The 19707-nt window shown below is 32.0% G+C and overlaps 1 protein-coding gene across 3 annotated transcripts in view; it reads left to right on the plus strand.

Moving 5' to 3' along the window:
- LOC145276815 (uncharacterized) overlaps positions 1-19707 on the plus strand; it is a 475667-nt gene that overhangs the window by 102936 nt on the left and 353024 nt on the right. For all 3 annotated transcript variants that reach the window (XM_080128147.1, XM_080128146.1, XM_080128148.1), the window contains exon 3: positions 4105-4173. In XM_080128147.1, coding sequence (XP_079984273.1) covers positions 4105-4173 — 69 coding nt within the window. The remainder of the gene's footprint in view (positions 1-4104; positions 4174-19707) is intronic.

The raw sequence follows: 19707 nt of genomic DNA on the forward strand, positions 1-19707 counted from the left end.
GTGATAGCGTCCTTACCAATCGTTGAATTTCATCCATTTCTCTGCCATGAGTAAGGCCTCCAGACGTCTTCAGGCTTCTCATTAGCACCTGTTCAATAACCAGATCCGTTGACAAGCCAGCCCAGTAGCGATCACTCCGTCTAATCACATGGAATCCTTCCGAAAATGTCTGGTATATTCAGGGTGGGTTTTTGGCAAATAGAGATACGCCGACTTTGCATATAGGATGTGTCCTGCTGCAGCAAATATTGGCAGCATTTTCCTAACAGCGTCAAGGTGAAATTCCCAGTTCCCGGTGCGCTCTGCTTTGATAAACAGTTGCAGGCTCTTCACCATATCAAGGTATTGAATCCACAATTTGCTGTTCGCTGCTCAACCATCGCATCCTTCACATGGTTGATTTTCTGAGTAATCCTGGTTACAGACTCTGAAGACAGAACATTATCCAATCTCTCAGTCCCACCAAGGAGACCTATCAATAGCCCCTGAGCTTCTTTAAGGTCTTCATTTTGATGAAATTACTCTTCTGCATCAGTGTTGGGTTGATCATGCTCAGTGACATGTGAAACTGGCAAATCATAGGCTTTTGCTAATAAAATAGCATTCAGAGCAGCAGCAACTAAAAAGTGAACACGAATGGCTCTTGCAATTGCTTTGCCACTTAGCATGTGGTTGACTGTGTTTCAGCATACACAAGTTCAAAAAGTTCTTGCAAACCAGAAACTTTCATATTTTATTGCTTGTTTTCGGCCAGGGACGACAAGCAGGTGCGGCTAATAAAAAAAAAATACTTACAGTAATTGAGACTAGAATCGGAGGGACCCTTTAAAGATGGCGTCCGTTGACCCCTTTCTCCGAGGTTAATTTTAATAAACTTTTTTTCATCTGAAAGAGGAGATATTCCTGCCCACAATGCAATTTAAAAACCTCTGTTAGCAATTTATTTGAGGTTGAGACAAAAAACAACAGCTAGATTGACTGGACTAGTATCAAATAATCTAAAAGGGTTGATATGCCGTAAACCAAAATCAAATAAAACCAAACCTATGAGTTTATAATTATATTTAACTTAATGGAAACTGTTGGTTTATCCAATTTCACACTGATATATTTGTTATTTTTGAAGATATCCTTACAATAATTGAGTTGAGAGAGGGAAACTAGAATCGGGGGGACCCTTTAAAGATGGCGGTCATTGACCCCTTTCCGCAAGGTCAATTTTGGTAAACTTTTTTTTATCTGAAAGAGGAGATAATCTCTCGCACAGTGCAATTTAAAAACCTTTGTTAGCAATTTATTTGAGGTGTAGACAAAAAAAAAAAAACAGCTAGATTGACTGGACTAGTATCAAATAATCTAAAAGGGTTGATATACTGTAAACCAAAATCACATAAAACCAAATCAATGAGTCTATAATTATATTCAACTTCATGAAAACTGTTGATTTATAAAAAATTCACATTGATATATTTGTTATTTTTGAAGATATCTTTACAATAATTGAGTTGAGAGAGGGAAACTAGAATCGGGGGGACCCTTTAAAGATGGCGGTCGTTGACCCCTTTCCGCAAGGTCAATTTTGTGTAAACTTTTTTTTTATCTGAAAGAGGAGATGTTCTTGCCCATAATGCAATTTAAAAACCTTTGTTAGCAATTTGTTTGAGGTTCAGCCACAATTTGACTGGACTACTCGGTTTTGGGTGGGAATTTGGCTGTCGAAAGGTCAAAGTTCAAAAGATTTAACCGTTGCGTTCTATGGTAAACTATTCAGGCAATTTTGGATCTAAACATTTGAAATTGTACATAAAACCTATTCAGGCATGCGGCAAGCATTTAAATCAGTTTCGGGGCGAGAATTTGGCTGCTCAGAAGTCAAGGTTGAAAGAGTTGAACATTGTAGACTTTACCAAACTTCTCCGCCAACATGAACTTAAAATTTTGGATGTAGGTTAACTTGACATGAGTCGAACGTTTTAATATATACACAGATATACACATGAAGTTATGAACAGTACATAGGTCCCGAGAAAATCCGGTCTGAACTGCAAGTATATATATATATATATATATATATATATATATATATATATATATATATCAAATTATTTCCACATCTAGAAAAAGTCACAAGAGCTATCACAGCAAATAAATGGGAGTCTAAGACTCGAGTTTCGCCTTATTTTAGGCTCATCAGTTAAACAAATCCGAACTCGAGATCTGAAACCCGAGCTTCTGGCATACGAGGCGAGCACTCTATCAACTGAGCAACCACGCCACACATACAAGAAAGCTGACAGAGATCAAACAATTAGCAGATAAATCCGACAGCGGATTGAACCTACCTAGTACTGGACTACCTCGTATCGAACGACATTGTTTAACAGTTAAAATAATTATATTTTGTATTACACTCTAAAGATTTTATTACTGATTTCTCGCTAAGTTAGCGTGTCACGATGGCATCGTCCCTACGATTATAATATTTCTACTTGTAAGACGGCGGTTTGGGTTATAGCTGATTGCCATGACATATACACACACACACATATATATATATATATATATATATATATATATATAGCTGCATAATATATATATATATGTATTAATATATATATATATATACTTGAGACAGCTTTCAAGAACATCTCGGAAGGTGTATATATATATATATATATATATATATATATATATATATACGTGTGTGTGTGTGTGTGTGTGTGTGTGTGTGTAGGTAGCTACTTGTGTATGTATTTGTGTGTATGGTTATTGTCTTCTGATTTTCTGGATCACTTTTTTGTATATCAATGGAGTTTCCATGTAAGACAGCCCCCTTGAAACCGTGCTGGAATACTTTACTTACGTCTGAAAGTATCTTGTACTTCTACAAGACTACAATTCGCCCATGTATGGAGTATTGCTCTCACAGCTGTGATGGTGCATCTGGTACTAGTCTCACACTCTTGTACTGATAGGACCTTACCTGTCATATAAGCTTCAGCTTTCGTACCATCGACAAAATGTTGTGTCCTTCTGCCTGTTTTACAAGCCCTTGCACCCCCTCGCCATGGATTCTCCCGACAAACCCGACAAGAAGCAAATCCATCACGAACACAGTAGAGATCTCTTGATGTAAGAAACACTTGTACTATAATAATTTCTTCCCTAAGACTTGTAGGCTTTGGAATTCTTTTTCCGGATTTCTGCTTCTCAAAGTGTACTTACATGCAGAAGTTCACGCATAATGTGAATAGACATCTTGCTTCTCAACTCACTACATAGTATCTGTGCAGCTTATGTCCTTGATAACAGCCCCCTTCATAAAAGTGGCACTCTGCCTTGTTCAGGGTGAAAATTCAATTAAATAAATGGTGTCAATATGTCTCTTAAAGCTTGCTAAACTTTTACACATTCACGATTAATGTTATAAGTGGTGTGTTGGTCGTTTGTGGAGCTATAGTTACTTCTTGTATGCGTTTCATTCTACTGCATATACTCTCATTGTAAATCGACACCTGACGTGATTTTTTTAAATTAAAAGTGGAACATTTTGACTGTAATCAACCCTTATTCGATTGTAGGTTCCAAACGTTTATGACGCAGAAAATTGCAAAAATAGTTGTTAAGCACATAGAGATTAAAGGTCAAAAATATATCGACGAATCAAGAGGATTATAGTGCCTAACGCTTGTGCGTCACGATGCCCACTCTTTGGGTATTGGAAAAAATGAACACGATGTCAAACAAAACATTTGATTACCAGTAATCATTTCAGTACCATTTATTTACCTTATATACAAAATCTTAAACAGGTTTTCTTAAAAATAGCTTTATCAGTACGTAAAATGTTCCTGTTTCGAGCTTGAAAATCAAAAATAATTTAATATTACTGTTCGTTTTATTATTTGTAAATATTAACTATTTATCTCGAATATTACCAATGGGAAATATCTGCCCACCATTATTTTCTGCAAGAAATTAAATAGATTGCATTATATCTTTTCTAAACAACATACTGTAATGATGCACACAGACTGATTTCCTGTGACAAAACCTGCACAATTGCAATATGTAAATGGATTAATTTCAATTTTTTCATTTCAGTTTACAAGGATAATGTAATTCGATTCATAAAAGAAAAATCAACTACGATGAATCCATGGCAGAAGACTGGTACGTTTTTTAATCAAATTGTTATGCTTTCTTATGGCATCCGTTCTTTGTGTGAAATTTACTAGACTCATTTATGAAAATTAATTTTTGGCTTAAGTTGTGTAAGGCTAAAAATTTCTCTCTCTCTTTCTCTGTCTCTCCCTCTCACCCTTTCTCTCTCTCTCTCTCTATATATATATACGTGTATATATATTAATATAAAATTTACATTGGAACAACACTAAGAAAACTATCAGGCTATTTTAAAAATGGTTGTTTTCCTACAGAAGAATAACGTTCTTAAATCATAAGTTTATATATATATATATATATATATATATATATATATATATATATATATATATATATATATATATATACTCGGGTTTTTTTATATTCAAAAGTAATGGACTAATGAATTCAACGAGGTTGTTAGATAGTGCTCAATAAAAAGAGCTGATAATACTTGTTTATTGTTATATAAACATGCTCACATCCCGCTGCTACAAATAGCCACTTGTTTCAATCAAACAACAGATATCATCAGGCAGAGACTTGTCTATTCAAAAGTTCAATGAATAATGGATTTTTATTTTAGGTAGGAACTCTTTAGAAGTTGGAGTTAAAAAACTTAAAACACAGGACTTTAATTAAATAAAAAAGTAAAAAGGGAGAGGCAATTTAAATAAAGTTAAAAGATTACAATGGGGGGAGAGTGATTGAGAAGAGAAAAAAAAGGAATAGAGACAGAAATAGAGAAAGAAAATAGAGAGAAAACAAAATAGAGAGAAAAAGAAGAGAGAATATATATATATATATATATATATATATATATATGATATGGAGAAGAAAAGAAAAAAAGATATAAATGGTTATAATAAAGAGCATAAGAACTAGAAGGAAAAGGAAAGAATAATGAGATCTAGTTAAATAGAGAAAGAGAGAAAGTAAGAATTTGACAGTATATAGAAAAAGAAAAAGAAAAAGAAAAAGATCTGCGTGTCAACCAATTTATGAACAATTATACAATTCAGTAATGAAACATATTATTACAAATACAAACAGAAGATACAATCCAAGCGTCAGAAATGAACGTGTCAAAAAAGGCAGTGAATGTATTCAGCTAGCATATTTATCATCTTACATACGTCCACGAGTAAAATCAACGCAATTCAAACATACGTCTACCATTAATTAGGCCCTTTATGCTAAGTGATATAAGTTTAAAGTTTTCGCGTTTTTATTAGATAAATATATGAATAAAAGAAGAAAATAATGATAAAACATATTAAAATTATTATTAATAACAATAAACATAATATTAATGATAATTATAATAATAATAATAATAATAATAATAATAATAATAATAATAATAATAATAATAATAATAATAATAATAATAATAAAAACAGAATAAAATTAATATTTATTATCTTTTTAATATAACATATTTAGCCATAAGAGGGGATTAAATAAATTAAATAGGTCCAATAATTATAAATAAAAAACTACTAATATTTATGTATATAAAAAGAATACAATACAAATATATATATATATACACACACACACATATATATATATCCAAATATACACACACATACACATATATATATATACATATATATATATATATACATATACATGCACATAAGTAAAGGTGTAACTATACTATTAAGTTGGAAGTTTAAGCTATTTAAGTACAGATATAAAGTCATATTAAATCACAAAATAATACATTCAAGACCAGATTACTAATAACACAGATACAAGTACACTTACCTATAAATATATAAATATATTCAGGCAAAAGAAGTAATTAAATCAATGAAATACTCAAAAATAGCGACGCACAGGTAGATAGTACCCAAATTAAAAATAATAAGATACATATGTATATACTCACAGAGAACCAACCGACATACAAATAAGCATATATATACATATATATATATATATATATATATAATCTTATGTATACACATACATACAAAAAAAAAACCAACAACGCACACACACATATATATACTCACACATAAATATGTATAATTTACATAAATTATATATATAGAAATACATAAGAATACAAATAATTTGGCAAGACTACAGATAGATGCATACACACATAGACACATACAAATGGATTGAATAAACATGGGAGGGTATACCAAATAATATAGAAATATATAGATCTAAGTACACACGGTCATAAAATAAATACATAGACACATACATATACACATAGACACACAGGTATATAAGATAGGAGAAGTAAAGAATGAAATCAGGAGAGGAGAAAGTATATTAATAGTATTTTAATAAATTATATAAATCAGTGACAATTTTTAATTTATTTAAATTTTATATCTAAACTAAATTACTTAAAAGATGGGTTTTATAATGTTTGCAATTAATTGAATTTTCGTGCTTCTTATTTAATAATTTATCTCTTTCTCTAAAAGTAAGTATAAATAATTTCTCATAAAGACATAGGTAGCAAGGCGAGTTTAAAGATGAACATGTTTTCGCTTTCTTTAAAATTTTCCAATTTACTATTGGGGAGTAACCTTGCTCTACTAGTTCATTGTAATATTTAGACAAGGAAGTTCTATTTTTGTACTCATTATTTTCAAAAGAGCACTTATGACCGGTAAATCTTTCTTTAAAATTGTTATTTGTCATTCCTATGTACTATTTTTTTTCATTCGGATTTTCCTTAGTAGAAATAGTTGCTTGGTACACTACAGAAGTAATTTGACAATTTCCTTTAAGAGGGCATTTTGATTTAATTCTACAGTTACAACTTTCGGTAGCAATGGGTGTGCTATTTTTGTTTAATATTTTGTTATTATGTTTTTTAATTATTTTTTCAAGGTTTTCATTACAGCTATAACTAAGTTTTATTGTATTTTTATTGAACATTTTATGTAGTATGTTATTAATAGGGAAGTGCTTTTTAATTAAGTTTAAGAATTTCATTCCTAGATTTGTTTTAAGTTTCAGATTAAAAGGGGGATTGTACCACAGGATTTTTCTCTTACGGTTTCTATTTGTATTTGTGTTTGGGTGTGTTGGTTCTATGAACTCAATTTGGGTGTTTTTGTATCCACTATCCTTAAGGGCCCTGTTATAGAAATATTTATGTTTATTAAATGTTTCAAGATTGGAAGAATTGTCACTGATTCTTTTACTAATGGATTTGGGGATATGCCTAATGATAGATTTTGGGTGATTTGATAGGGGGTGTACATAAATTGGGTTTGAGTTTTCCTTCCTATATGGTTGGTAGATGCCTTTCCTTAAATCAAAGTTTACATCCAAAAAATTTACAGTTTTAACATCTGATATAATATCTACTTTTAATTTAATTCTACGGAATTCATTTAAGATAATCTTTTTGGTTCTTTCACATTTAGGGCCGTTGGATTCCTTGATGATCATCAGTCCATCATCACGATACAAGCCTATATCCATGACATTGATGTCTTTGGTTAAGTTGTATAGTATGAATAGACCTACTAAGTCTGTCATTTCAGCCGAATCCAAAGACCCCATGAGAAATGTCAAACAGGTCATTTTGATCTTTTTTCAACCACTGATCATTTCCACTAATTAATGTAGTATTTCTACATGTCCGTACAATTTCAATTTCAGTGTCTTTTATATCAGACAGGAGTTTAGCAAACTCCATCACCTCTTCGAATAGTTCCTTAGATATGGAGGGATAGTAATTCACAATATCGAATTGTAAGAAAGTACAATTTTTTATTATGTATATTGGAAAACCATTTAATGGTATCCGCTGTGTTAATCCATAGATTTAGTTTATATGTAGATTTAATTTGATAGTTAATAACTATCAAATTAAATCTACATATAAACTAAATCTATGGATTAACACAGCGGATACCATTAAATGGTTTTCCAATATACATAATAAAAAATTGTACTTTCTTACAATTCGATATTGTGAATTACTATCCCTCCATATCTAAGGAACTATTCGAAGAGGTGATGGAGTTTGCTAAACTCCTGTCTGATATAAAAGACACTGAAATTGAAATTGTACGGACATGTAGAAATACTACATTAATTAGTGGAAATGATCAGTGGTTGAAAAAAGATCAAAATGACCTGTTTGACATTTCTCATGGGGTCTTTGGATTCGGCTGAAATGACAGACTTAGTAGGTCTATTCATACTATACAACTTAACCAAAGACATCAATGTCATGGATATAGGCTTGTATCGTGATGATGGACTGATGATCATCAAGGAATCCAACGGCCCTAAATGTGAAAGAACCAAAAAGATTATCTTAAATGAATTCCGTAGAATTAAATTAAAAGTAGATATTATATCAGATGTTAAAACTGTAAATTTTTTGGATGTGAACTTTGATTTAAGGAAAGGCATCTACCAACCATATAGGAAGGAAAACTCAAACCCAATTTATGTACACCCCCTATCAAATCACCCAAAATCTATCATTAGGCATATCCCCAAATCCATTAGTAAAAGAATCAGTGACAATTCTTCCAATCTTGAAACATTTAATAAACATAAATATTTCTATAACAGGGCCCTTAAGGATAGTGGATACAAAAACACCCAAATTGAGTTCATAGAACCAACACACCCAAACACAAATACAAATAGAAACCGTAAGAGAAAAATCCTGTGGTACAATCCCCCTTTTAATCTGAAACTTAAAACAAATCTAGGAATGAAATTCTTAAATTAATTAAAAAAGCACTTCCCTATTAATAACATACTACATAAAATGTTCAATAAAAATACAATAAAACTTAGTTATAGCTGTAATGAAAACCTTGAAAAAATAATTAAAAAACATAATAACAAAATATTAAACAAAAATAGCACACCCATTGCTACCGAAAGTTGTAACTGTAGAATTAAATCAAAATGCCCTCTTAAAGGAAATTGTCAAATTACTTCTGTAGTGTACCAAGCAACTATTTCTACTAAGGAAAATCCGAATGAAAAAAAATATTACATAGGAATGACAAATAACAATTTTAAAGAAAGATTTACCGGTCATAAGTGCTCTTTTGAAAATAATGAGTACAAAAATAGAACTTCCTTGTCTAAATATTACAATGAACTAGTAGAGCAAGGTTACGCCCCAATAGTAAATTGGAAAATTTTAAAGAAAGCGAAAACATGTTCATCTTTAAACTCGCCTTGCTACCTATGTCTTTATGAGAAATTATTTATACTTACTTTTAGAGAAAGAGATAAATTATTAAATAAGACGCACGAAAATTCAATTAATTGCAAACATTATAAAACCCATCTTTTAAGTAATTTAGTTTAGATATAAAATTTAAATAAATTAAAAATTGTCACTGATTTATATAATTTATTAAAATACTATTAATATACTTTCTCCTCTCCTGATTTCATTCTTTACTTCTCCTATCTTATATACCTGTGTGTCTATGTGTATATGTATGTGTCTATGTATTTATTTTATGACCGTGTGTACTTAGATCTATATATTTCTATATTATTTGGTATACCCTCCCATGTTTATTCAATCCATTTGTATGTTTCTATGTGTGTATGCATCTATCTGTAGTCTTGCCAAATTATTTGTATTCTTATGTATTTCTATATATATAATTTATGTAAATTATACATATTTATGTGTGAGTATATATATGTGTGTGTGCGTTGTTGGTTTTTTTTTTGTATGTATGTGTATACATAAGATTATATATGTATATATATATATATATATATATATATTTATATATGTATATATATGCTTATTTGTATGTCGGTTGGTTCTCTGTGAGTATATACATATGTATCTTATTATTTTTAATTTGGGTACTATCTACCTGTGCGTCGCTATTTTTGAGTATTTCGTTGATTTAATTACTTCTTTTGCCTGAATATATTTATATATTTATAGGTAAGTGTACTTGTATCTGTGTTATTAGTAATCTGGTCTTGAATGTATTATTTTGTGATTTAATATGACTTTATATCTGTACTTAAATAGCTTAAACTTCCAACTTAATAGTATAGTTACACCTTTACTTATGTGCATGTATATGTATATATATATATATGTATACATATATATATGTGTATGTGTGTGTATATTTGTATATATATATATATGTGTGTATATATATATATATATATATATATATATTTGTATTGTATTCTTTTTATATACATAAATATTAGTAGTTTTTTATTTATAATTATTGGACCTATTTAATTTATTTAATCCCCTCTTATGGCTAAATATGTTATATTAAAAAGATAATAAATATTAATTTTATTCTGTTTTTATTATTATTATTATTATTATTATTATTATTATTATTATTATAATTATCATTAATATTATGTTTATTGTTATTAATAATAATTTTAATATTGTTTTATCATTATTTTCTTCTTTTATTCATATATTTATCTAATAAAAACGCGAAAACTTTAAACTTATATCACTTAGCATAAAGGGCCTAATTAATGGTAGACGTATGTTTGAATTGCGTTGATTTTACTCGTGGACGTATGTAAGATGATAAATATGCTAGCTGAATACATTCACTGCCTTTTTTGACACGTTCATTTCTGACGCTTGGATTGTATCTTCTGTTTGTATTTGTAATAATATGTTTAATTACTGAATTGTATAATTGTTCATAAATTGGTTGACACGCAGATCTTTTTCTTTTTCTTTTTCTATATACTGTCAAATTCTTACTTTCTCTCTTTCTCTATTTAACTAGATCTCATTATTCTTTCCTTTTCCTTCTAGTTCTTATTCTCTTTATTATAACCATTTATATCTTTTTTCTTTTCTTCTCCATATCATATATATATATATATATATATATATATATATTCTCTCTTCTTTTTCTCTCTATTTTGTTTTCTCTCTATTTTCTTTCTCTATTTCTGTCTCTATTCCTTTTTTTTCTCTTCTCAATCACTCTCCCCCCATTGTAATATTTTAACTTTATTTAAATTGCCTCTCCCTTTTTACTTTTTTATTTAATTAAAGTCCTGTGTTTTAAGTTTTTTAACTCCAACTTCTTAAGAGTTCCTACCTAAAATAAAAATCCATTATTCATTGAACTTTTGAATAGTCAAGTCGCTGCCTGATGATATCTGTTGTTTGATTGAAACAAGTGGCTATTTGTAGCAGCAGGATGTGAGCATGTTTATATAACAATAAACAAGTATATATATATATATATAAAGGGCTTTACGTATGCTGTCTTAAGTATATTCATATCTAAATGATATATATATATATATATACACATATATGGGTATATCTGTATGCTTGTATATAAATACACATATATATATATATACACACATATATATGCATATATGTATGCATATATGTCTAAATATATATGGCACAAATTATATTAAAGAAAAAAATGATCGTCGATTAAGTAAATGTTTATTATATTCTCGGTTTTTGGACAATAGATTCTGTAAATTTGTATTTTTCATTATTTTTATATGAACAAAAATATTCCAAATAACCGCAGTCCAAATCAGATTCTTTTCAGCATAAGCACATCACACTGGCTTATACAAACCATGGTACCCCTTTCTCCACGTGATTATATAGTAATGTCACTGCGATGCCTTCTCTTCCGCACTAGACGAATTTTTATACTCGAATCCGAGAAGAACAGGAAATCAAAAGAAATCAATATTATGACCGATGATTTTTCAATTGGTGAGATTGAAATTAATGTTCTTTGCTTCTTTTATAACAAATCGTTTGTTAAACACATTTAATGGACACTCCAATATTTATGGATCTTAAATAGTATTTCTGTGAGCTTTCATTTAAGTGACACAATGAAGCAATTATTGTCCCCCCCGAGTGCACAGTGATTGAGGCATAAGAAAATGACTAAGTTCAGCATTTGTCCTTACCCCAGTTAGCTGCAAAATTCCCCAGGGGACGTCAAATCTTGATTAAAATGAACAAACTGTGCAGTTTTAGGCCTTAACATACGTCACTTTGAATTCTGCACCATGCAAAAAAAGAAATGACTAAATCCATCATTGCCCCCCCCACTAATTTAGCCCCCAAAGTTTCCAAGGCCTTATCATATTTAAATTTCTGTTCAGCACCATGCAAAACTACTAAATAGACATACACATAAAACTTTGGAGAAATATGGTAAAATAGCCCCCAAAATGGAGTGTTTTTATTAGACCTAAAAGAGCCCCTGGTGCACACCTAAGAGTTATCGCGGAGTATAGACAAACAACACTATATAGAAATCAGTTAGTTACAAGTTTTCAGAAAGTTTTATAAAAATACAAGGCATCAATTTTTTTTTTAAATAAGCACAAATGTGTCAATTTTAGCCATTTTAACCTGAAAGGCACCCCTAGAGGAGGCAACCGGAGTTTTCCCGGAAAATCCGTTTTGCTATTTTTTTTTTACTCATATTATGTTTAATATTTATGCAAAATTAAAAAAAAAATTCAAGGCGTAGAAAAGTGCATACAGACGAACAGACGAATGGACGAACGGACAAGGGGGAATTTCCAGGTCCACCCACTGTTTGTCGGGAGACCAATAAAACAAATGTAATAACGTATTATAGGCAGATGTTTGATAGTTAGGTATGTAATAGAATAGATTAACTATAAATAGATTCATTGTAAACAGAAACAATATAGACAGCTTATTGTAAAATTTATTAAAAACTAGCAGAGCATGTGGGAATTCGACGGAATGAGAAATATGTATAATACAAAATATCTTTAGCTGAAGCTGATTGGTTTCTGAATAGCGCAAAATAAATTTTACACAGGAACATCATATCATCCGAGAAATATGAGTTTATTAACATTTTTTTATAAAAATAGTTATTGTATTTTTTATATGGAACTGACCTAAATGAGGTTAAATAACAAGTATTAATAACTTCCCAGAAAGTAATAATGTGCTACATAGTTCAATACAACACATAAAGTCACATTGTAAAGAACAATATAAATTATTCAGTCTAGAAAGTTATATGTTTTAGAACCTTACATGACGGATAAAAGTGTTAAAGGTTTATTAACAGTTATTCGTGTCATTATTTCGAATGTTAAATGTTCAATCCTCAGTGGAAGTGATACTAAGAATAAAACCACGATAAAGATAAAGAACGGTAAGATGGGAGAATTTCTCACATGATATTGCCTTTACCATATTAAGATTTCAAAAACAGTAGTTACTATTTGTAAATGTAGAGATTAATAAGAATCACGTATAGAGCAATTTATTTCAAAACAAATAACACATTGAACACATTCGAAATAAATTTATTATAGCCTTGTTTTGCAAACGGTCGGTATCAGCTATATTCAATATTTGGCCATTTTTTAAGACTTAATGCCCATAAAATTATTTTTCTCATACCTTTGCACCAATAATCATATATTTTTATAATGGTTTTCAAAAACTGTGCTACATTAAAAAGGGGTAACTCCCATATTCTTGGCCATGATTGCTAGATTAACCTTTATTAAAGCTCCATGTTGCTGTTACGGCCTATTCTGAAGCAGCTCGGCTTTCGTAAATTGTATTTAGCATTTTTCAAATCGTATTGTACGAACTAAGAAAAAAACAAGCAGAATTATTTTCTAGACCCATAAACTCTGTATAAAATATATGCATATACTATAAATTAACATGTGTTCCAAAACGTACTATTAATATTTTATTAAGGGCTAGCCTGGTGGACCGGCGTTGCCCGGGTGTTTAGAAGTGTTTGTTGAGAAAAAAAAGAAAGAAAAAAGTGCTAGTAGGCAGGCTGGAACCTATGACGCGAAGGCGGAAAAGAAAGTGAAAGAAAATCTGACGTATTACCGCTATTCCTTTATGCGACCGGAAGTTGAAATTAGGCAAAGTAAATCAAACCGATACGATGACTTATAAAAATGGCTCGCAAAAAATCGACCCCTTCTTGTAGAAAACTGTCAGTGGAGGGTGAAGGAAGTAATGCTTTTGTCCAATTTTTCGATATTTGTCGTTCGAGACGTCGAACTTCAGAATGATACCGATCACGTGAAAATCGACCCCTCCTTTTAGAAAATGTTTAGTTGATGATGAAGGAATTAATGTTTTTAGCCAGTTTTTCGATATTTGTTGTCGGAGACGTCGAGCTTCAAAATGAAAATGATCACGTGAAAATCCGTCGTCGTTTAAGGCATACATACATACATACATACATAAATACATACATACATACACACTACATACATACAGTTAAACAGACAGGTGAGATTTATATCATAGATTATTAAAAAAAAGTGAAAACTAAAACAAAACATATGAAGTTCTACCGGAAATTAAATCTTTGTATTTACTTATCTTTCAAATCGAATACATCGAATACATTATTCATATTTTCATCGACCGGTTGCAGGCTATCAAGTTTTCTGTCAGTGTCACGATAGCCAAAACAATATAAACTATAACTTACACAGTTCTGGATAGTTTGAAAACGTACATGAGATCATATATCTGCACAAGATTATCTCATATTATAACGATTGATTGCATTATTAATCTAATCGTTTGTCAAACAAATGCCGGCGTGTAGCTAATAAACTCCGTGTCTCTACGCCTTTTGCCGAATCACCAAATATTTACTCCTGTTGCAATGCTGAAATTAATATCATTATTCAGATACATGGTCTAAATGCATTTAGATTAATGTATTATTTAACTAATTATCATTAGGATACTATAATCAAATGCCTTATTGATAGATCTATAAATATGTTTTATACATAGCTGTATTGTAGATATATTCTGGAAATATATATATATATATATATATATTTATACAGGTATATTAGAGACATATGCATTGCAACGTTATTAAACGTAGTTGAGATGTAAAGCGTTTATTATATGATGAATACTAAACAAAAGTTTGAGTAATATATATATTATAGACATATAGATTATTCAGACGTGTATTATAACCATGTGCATTACAGCTAGACTAGTTTAGGTGCCAGACTTTGTCCGGGAGCTTGGAGATTTGTGTTGAGCAAGAAAAAAAATGTGGTAGTTGGCAAGCAGGCTCGAACCCGTACCGCGAATCAAGCAAAGAACGTGTAAAAAAAACAAAACAAAACAAAAAAACGCGATGTCTTTACCGTTGCGCCCACCATCGTTCATGTAAGTAGCCATGTTCACTGATAAGCTATTATCCTGGAGTAACATTCGGGCTTTTATAAATGCTGACTCCCTTGTAAAAAGTGAGATTTATTCTTTATACAAAAAATATGCTTACATATTCATATATATATATATATATATATATATATATATATATATATATATATATATATATATATATATATATATATACTATCGGCCATAATATAAGGAACGGAAAAAATACAATTATTCTTCATGTATATTTCAAAAATTAGTGCATGGATTTTTAAATATACATGAATAATTGTAAATTCTTTACCGTTCCTTCTATTATTACCGATATATATATATATATATATATATATATATATATATATATATATATAAAACTACTTAATTTACTCACATAAAATTAATATACGAAAGTATAGATTTATGCGTAAACTTTAAGTATTTACTTCAAAAGTGCTCAATACGTAGGTAGAGCTAGTTAGTAATTTATAAGAATATTCCGCGTTTCATCCACTCTAGGACTCTTCAGGCTTATGTGCATAAGCCTAAAGAGTCCTAGAGTGGATTAAACGCGGAATATTCAGTGTAGCTTAATCGCCTTATATATTTTATAAATTACTATATATATATATATATATATATAGAGAGAGAGAGAGAGAGAGATAAATGTGGATTTAACATTTTTATATTTACTTTTAAATAAAATTACATTTTCTATTTTTTAAGTCATGTATAGCGTAAACAACGTACTCGTTTTTCATCTATCCAGTTATACTTTAGCTTCAAATTACATTATCGCCTAATTTTAAAGCATCCAAATTACTGGGCAAAACCGGAGTTTACCGGAAAAATATTATTGTATTTATGCCTTATTATTGCACACTAGTTCATGAAGTTGAAACTAGATGTTAAGAATAGTAAATGTGTATGTCTGCTTCCCACGTATCGATTTCTTGCAGTCAGCATTCATACACAGCGCTATACAACAATGGCCAGCAACTTAATATAGTCATCTCAAGTAAGTTTAACTCGCATGAATATATACGACGGGTTTGAGACGATTTTTCATATACGTTCCTCGTTTGTTGTTCCGTTCAAATGTCCGCCCACTGACCCCCACTAAACCCTATGCTGAATTTTTAACTATCGTTAAATTTCATCCTTGCTCTACTTTCTTTCTGACTGTTACATCTCGACTTACAAGTATAATTATAGACAAACTGATATACGAAAAAAACGATCAATTCAAATCCAAAGATTAAATAAACGTAACTGTTCATAATATCATTAGCAAACTTATTTACTAGTATGAAACCCGAGTATGGAAACTATTTTAGGAAGAAAATCTATACTGATACGTGTCACTTTGTAATTGGATGAATAAAGAAATTAATTAATGGTTGTTATGAGGAAGTGAGTAAAATCGGAAAAGATGGTTTAGAAAACAAAACAGACACATAACAGCGTACCTGTCTTATCAACTCATGAAACGGAGCGAATGAAATAGAATAAAAGAGGATCAAGTGATGATAATAATAAATGAATAGGGGGGAACAAAATTACGAAGAAAAGAAGAAATAATACACTTAAAATAGAATAGAAAATTAAAAGAAACTGCGTTACCGACCGTTTTACTTTATACTTAAATCTAGACCAGAAAAAAGGTACTAATGCAGTTTTATTACCTCGATTTTTTCCGAACCTTTACGAGCAGTTTCGGGCAGATATCGAGAGGAAACGGGATATGCCGAGTCGCTTAATCAATCGAATTCAAGTTAGCATGGAGAGTAGATAATACAGTGGATGTGTTATCGGCAGCTCCAGTAACTCTCGCTTCTCCTATTTTGTCATTCAGTCCTCATTCAATGAGTGATGTTTCTGACAAAGGGTGAAGAAAAAGCTGCTTAAAGGTCGGTACTACTTGGTGACCAGTAGTCTGAGATGTCGGATATTTTTCTGTCTTTGTCTGTCCTTGTTGCCATGTCACTAGTAAGGGTGCTGGAGGTAAACGTTTTGTCTGGGCTGACGTTATCCGCCTGATAGTCAGGGACCCGAACCTTGGATTAACCACTAAGGAGGCTGTCCTATCAGCAGGCGCAAAGTACTGGGACTGCTGTATTGCCATTTGGTGAGTGGATCTGGACCATGCAGTAGTCTCTGGTGGGGCCTCTCGATGCCATACTAGTGGGTAATTGTTACGGCTTTACCAATTCGTGTGCTACAAATAAAAAAAAAAATTTCCTGTCTTTTTCTCTCTTACTTTCCCTCTCTGTACTGCTCTAACCAAGTATGCCGACCTATTCCACAAATCTCCAAACCTCAACATGAAATATCTCCAGAATAAAAACTCGATTAAACCTAGAACCCCATCTTCCAGCGTAGACCCCTACTACCAGGTCTCCTTCTCCAATATCAGGGGTCTACGTTCCAACCTTCCAGAGGTTGAAACCCAATTACAGGAGACGAAACCGGACATATTATTTCTATGTGAAACTGGAATAGGGCCGACCACTTCCCTAGATGAGTTCATAATTAATCACTCAGATTGTTCGCGAACCCACCCGTGTGCCCGATACACCCAATCAATATGCAAGCCTCTTAGACCTTTTTCTTTCAACTTCCCCTGAGCTATGTTCATGTACCGTTCATTCTCCTTTAGGATCCTCCGACCACTCCGTCGTATCAGTTAAGATAAAAACAAAATGTAAGAAGCCATCAGACGTACCCCTCCACCGTACTGTATACCGATACTCTATGGCTGACTGGGATAGCTTCCGTACATTCATATCTGATTTACCTCTGCACTCCATGTTTAAAAAGGAAGTGTCCTCTATAGTATCAGATCTGACCGAATGGTTAATTGTAGGCATAGACCAATTCATACCATCAAAAAAATTCCAACAAAAACCTAACAGCCAGCCATGGTTCTCCCCAGAATGTGCTGCTGCTATCGCGCACAGAAATCACTTTTTCCATAACTACCAACGTAATAGATGCACTGAGACTAAAGCTGCTTTCAGGACTGCCAGCAACCACTGCAAAAGAGTAATAAAAAATGCAAGAGAGCTATATGCCCAGTCTGTTAAATCCAAGGTAGCTGATCAGCGGCTTGGTTCCCACCAGTTTTGGCAAATAACAAATAGGATCCGGAACAGAAGTGTGCGTTCTATCCCAACCATTATCAATGGACCAGAGGTTATCTCGTCAGCGTCAGACAAGGCCAAACTATTTGCAAAGAACTGTGCAGCTAATTCTACCCTATGCGACGAAGGCCATCAACTCCCCATATTTCCTCCTATAACACAGAACAAGCTAGGTAATATACAAATATCCGTGCATGAGGTCGCCAAGCTAATAAAAGACCTAGATTCCAGTAAAGCAACTGGCCCTGATGGCATCCCAATTATAGTGTTAAAAAAGCTTCAACCAGAACTTGCTCCCATACTTACGAAACTATTTAAGCGCTGCCTTAAGGAGAAGTGCTTTCCGACCCCCTGGAAGACCTCATCAGTTTGCCCTGTATTTAAGAATTCAGGTGATAAGTCATCTCCCTCTCAATACAGACCAATAAGTCTTCTCTGTGTTATGAGTAAGTTACTGGAATCAATATTAAATAGAGAAATAGTCAACCACCTCAGCAGAAACAACCTTCTTAGTGACACACAATATGGTTTCCGCTCTGCAAGATCTACCGCAGATGTGCTGACGGTTATATCCCACAGGATTAGTGAATCTCTTGACAAAGGCTTCCTTTCTAGGGCAATTGCTCTTGACATATCAAAGGCCTTTGACAAAGTATGGCATAAGGGTCTACTTCACAAGATTTCCAGCTACGGTATAACTGGAAATGTTTTCTCAATCATTAAATCATTTCTCTCCGATAGGCTCATAAGAGTAGTGGTAGATGGACAAAAATCGGAGGCCTGCAATATAAATGCTGGAGTCCCTCAGGGGTCAATCCTCGGCCCAACTCTCTTCCTGATCTACATCAATGACCTCCCTAAACACATACTTAAATCATTCGTTGACATCTATGCTGATGACACGACCATCTACGGCAACACATCAAAGGCTGTAAATGACGAAGTTCTCTCGGATTCTCTCTCCTCTGATCTCGAGCGCGTGGTTCAGTGGGGGAAGATGTGGCTAGTTACCTTTAATGCATCTAAAACCAAACTCCTATCCTTACATCATCAACGCTCTGATCCCCAGCTGGCATCAATTGTGATGGATGGCTCTCGTCTGGGTGAGGCCCCGTGTTTTGACAAGCTTCTGGGTTTGACCTTTACTTCTGATCTAAAATGGAACACGTACATCAAGTCTGTTGCCAAGGTCGCAGGAAAGAT

The sequence above is a fragment of the Euprymna scolopes genome, chromosome 5, assembly GCF_053919585.1.
Source record: "Euprymna scolopes isolate OS-2025 chromosome 5, ASM5391958v1, whole genome shotgun sequence".
NCBI lineage: Eukaryota > Metazoa > Mollusca > Cephalopoda > Sepiida > Sepiolidae > Euprymna > Euprymna scolopes.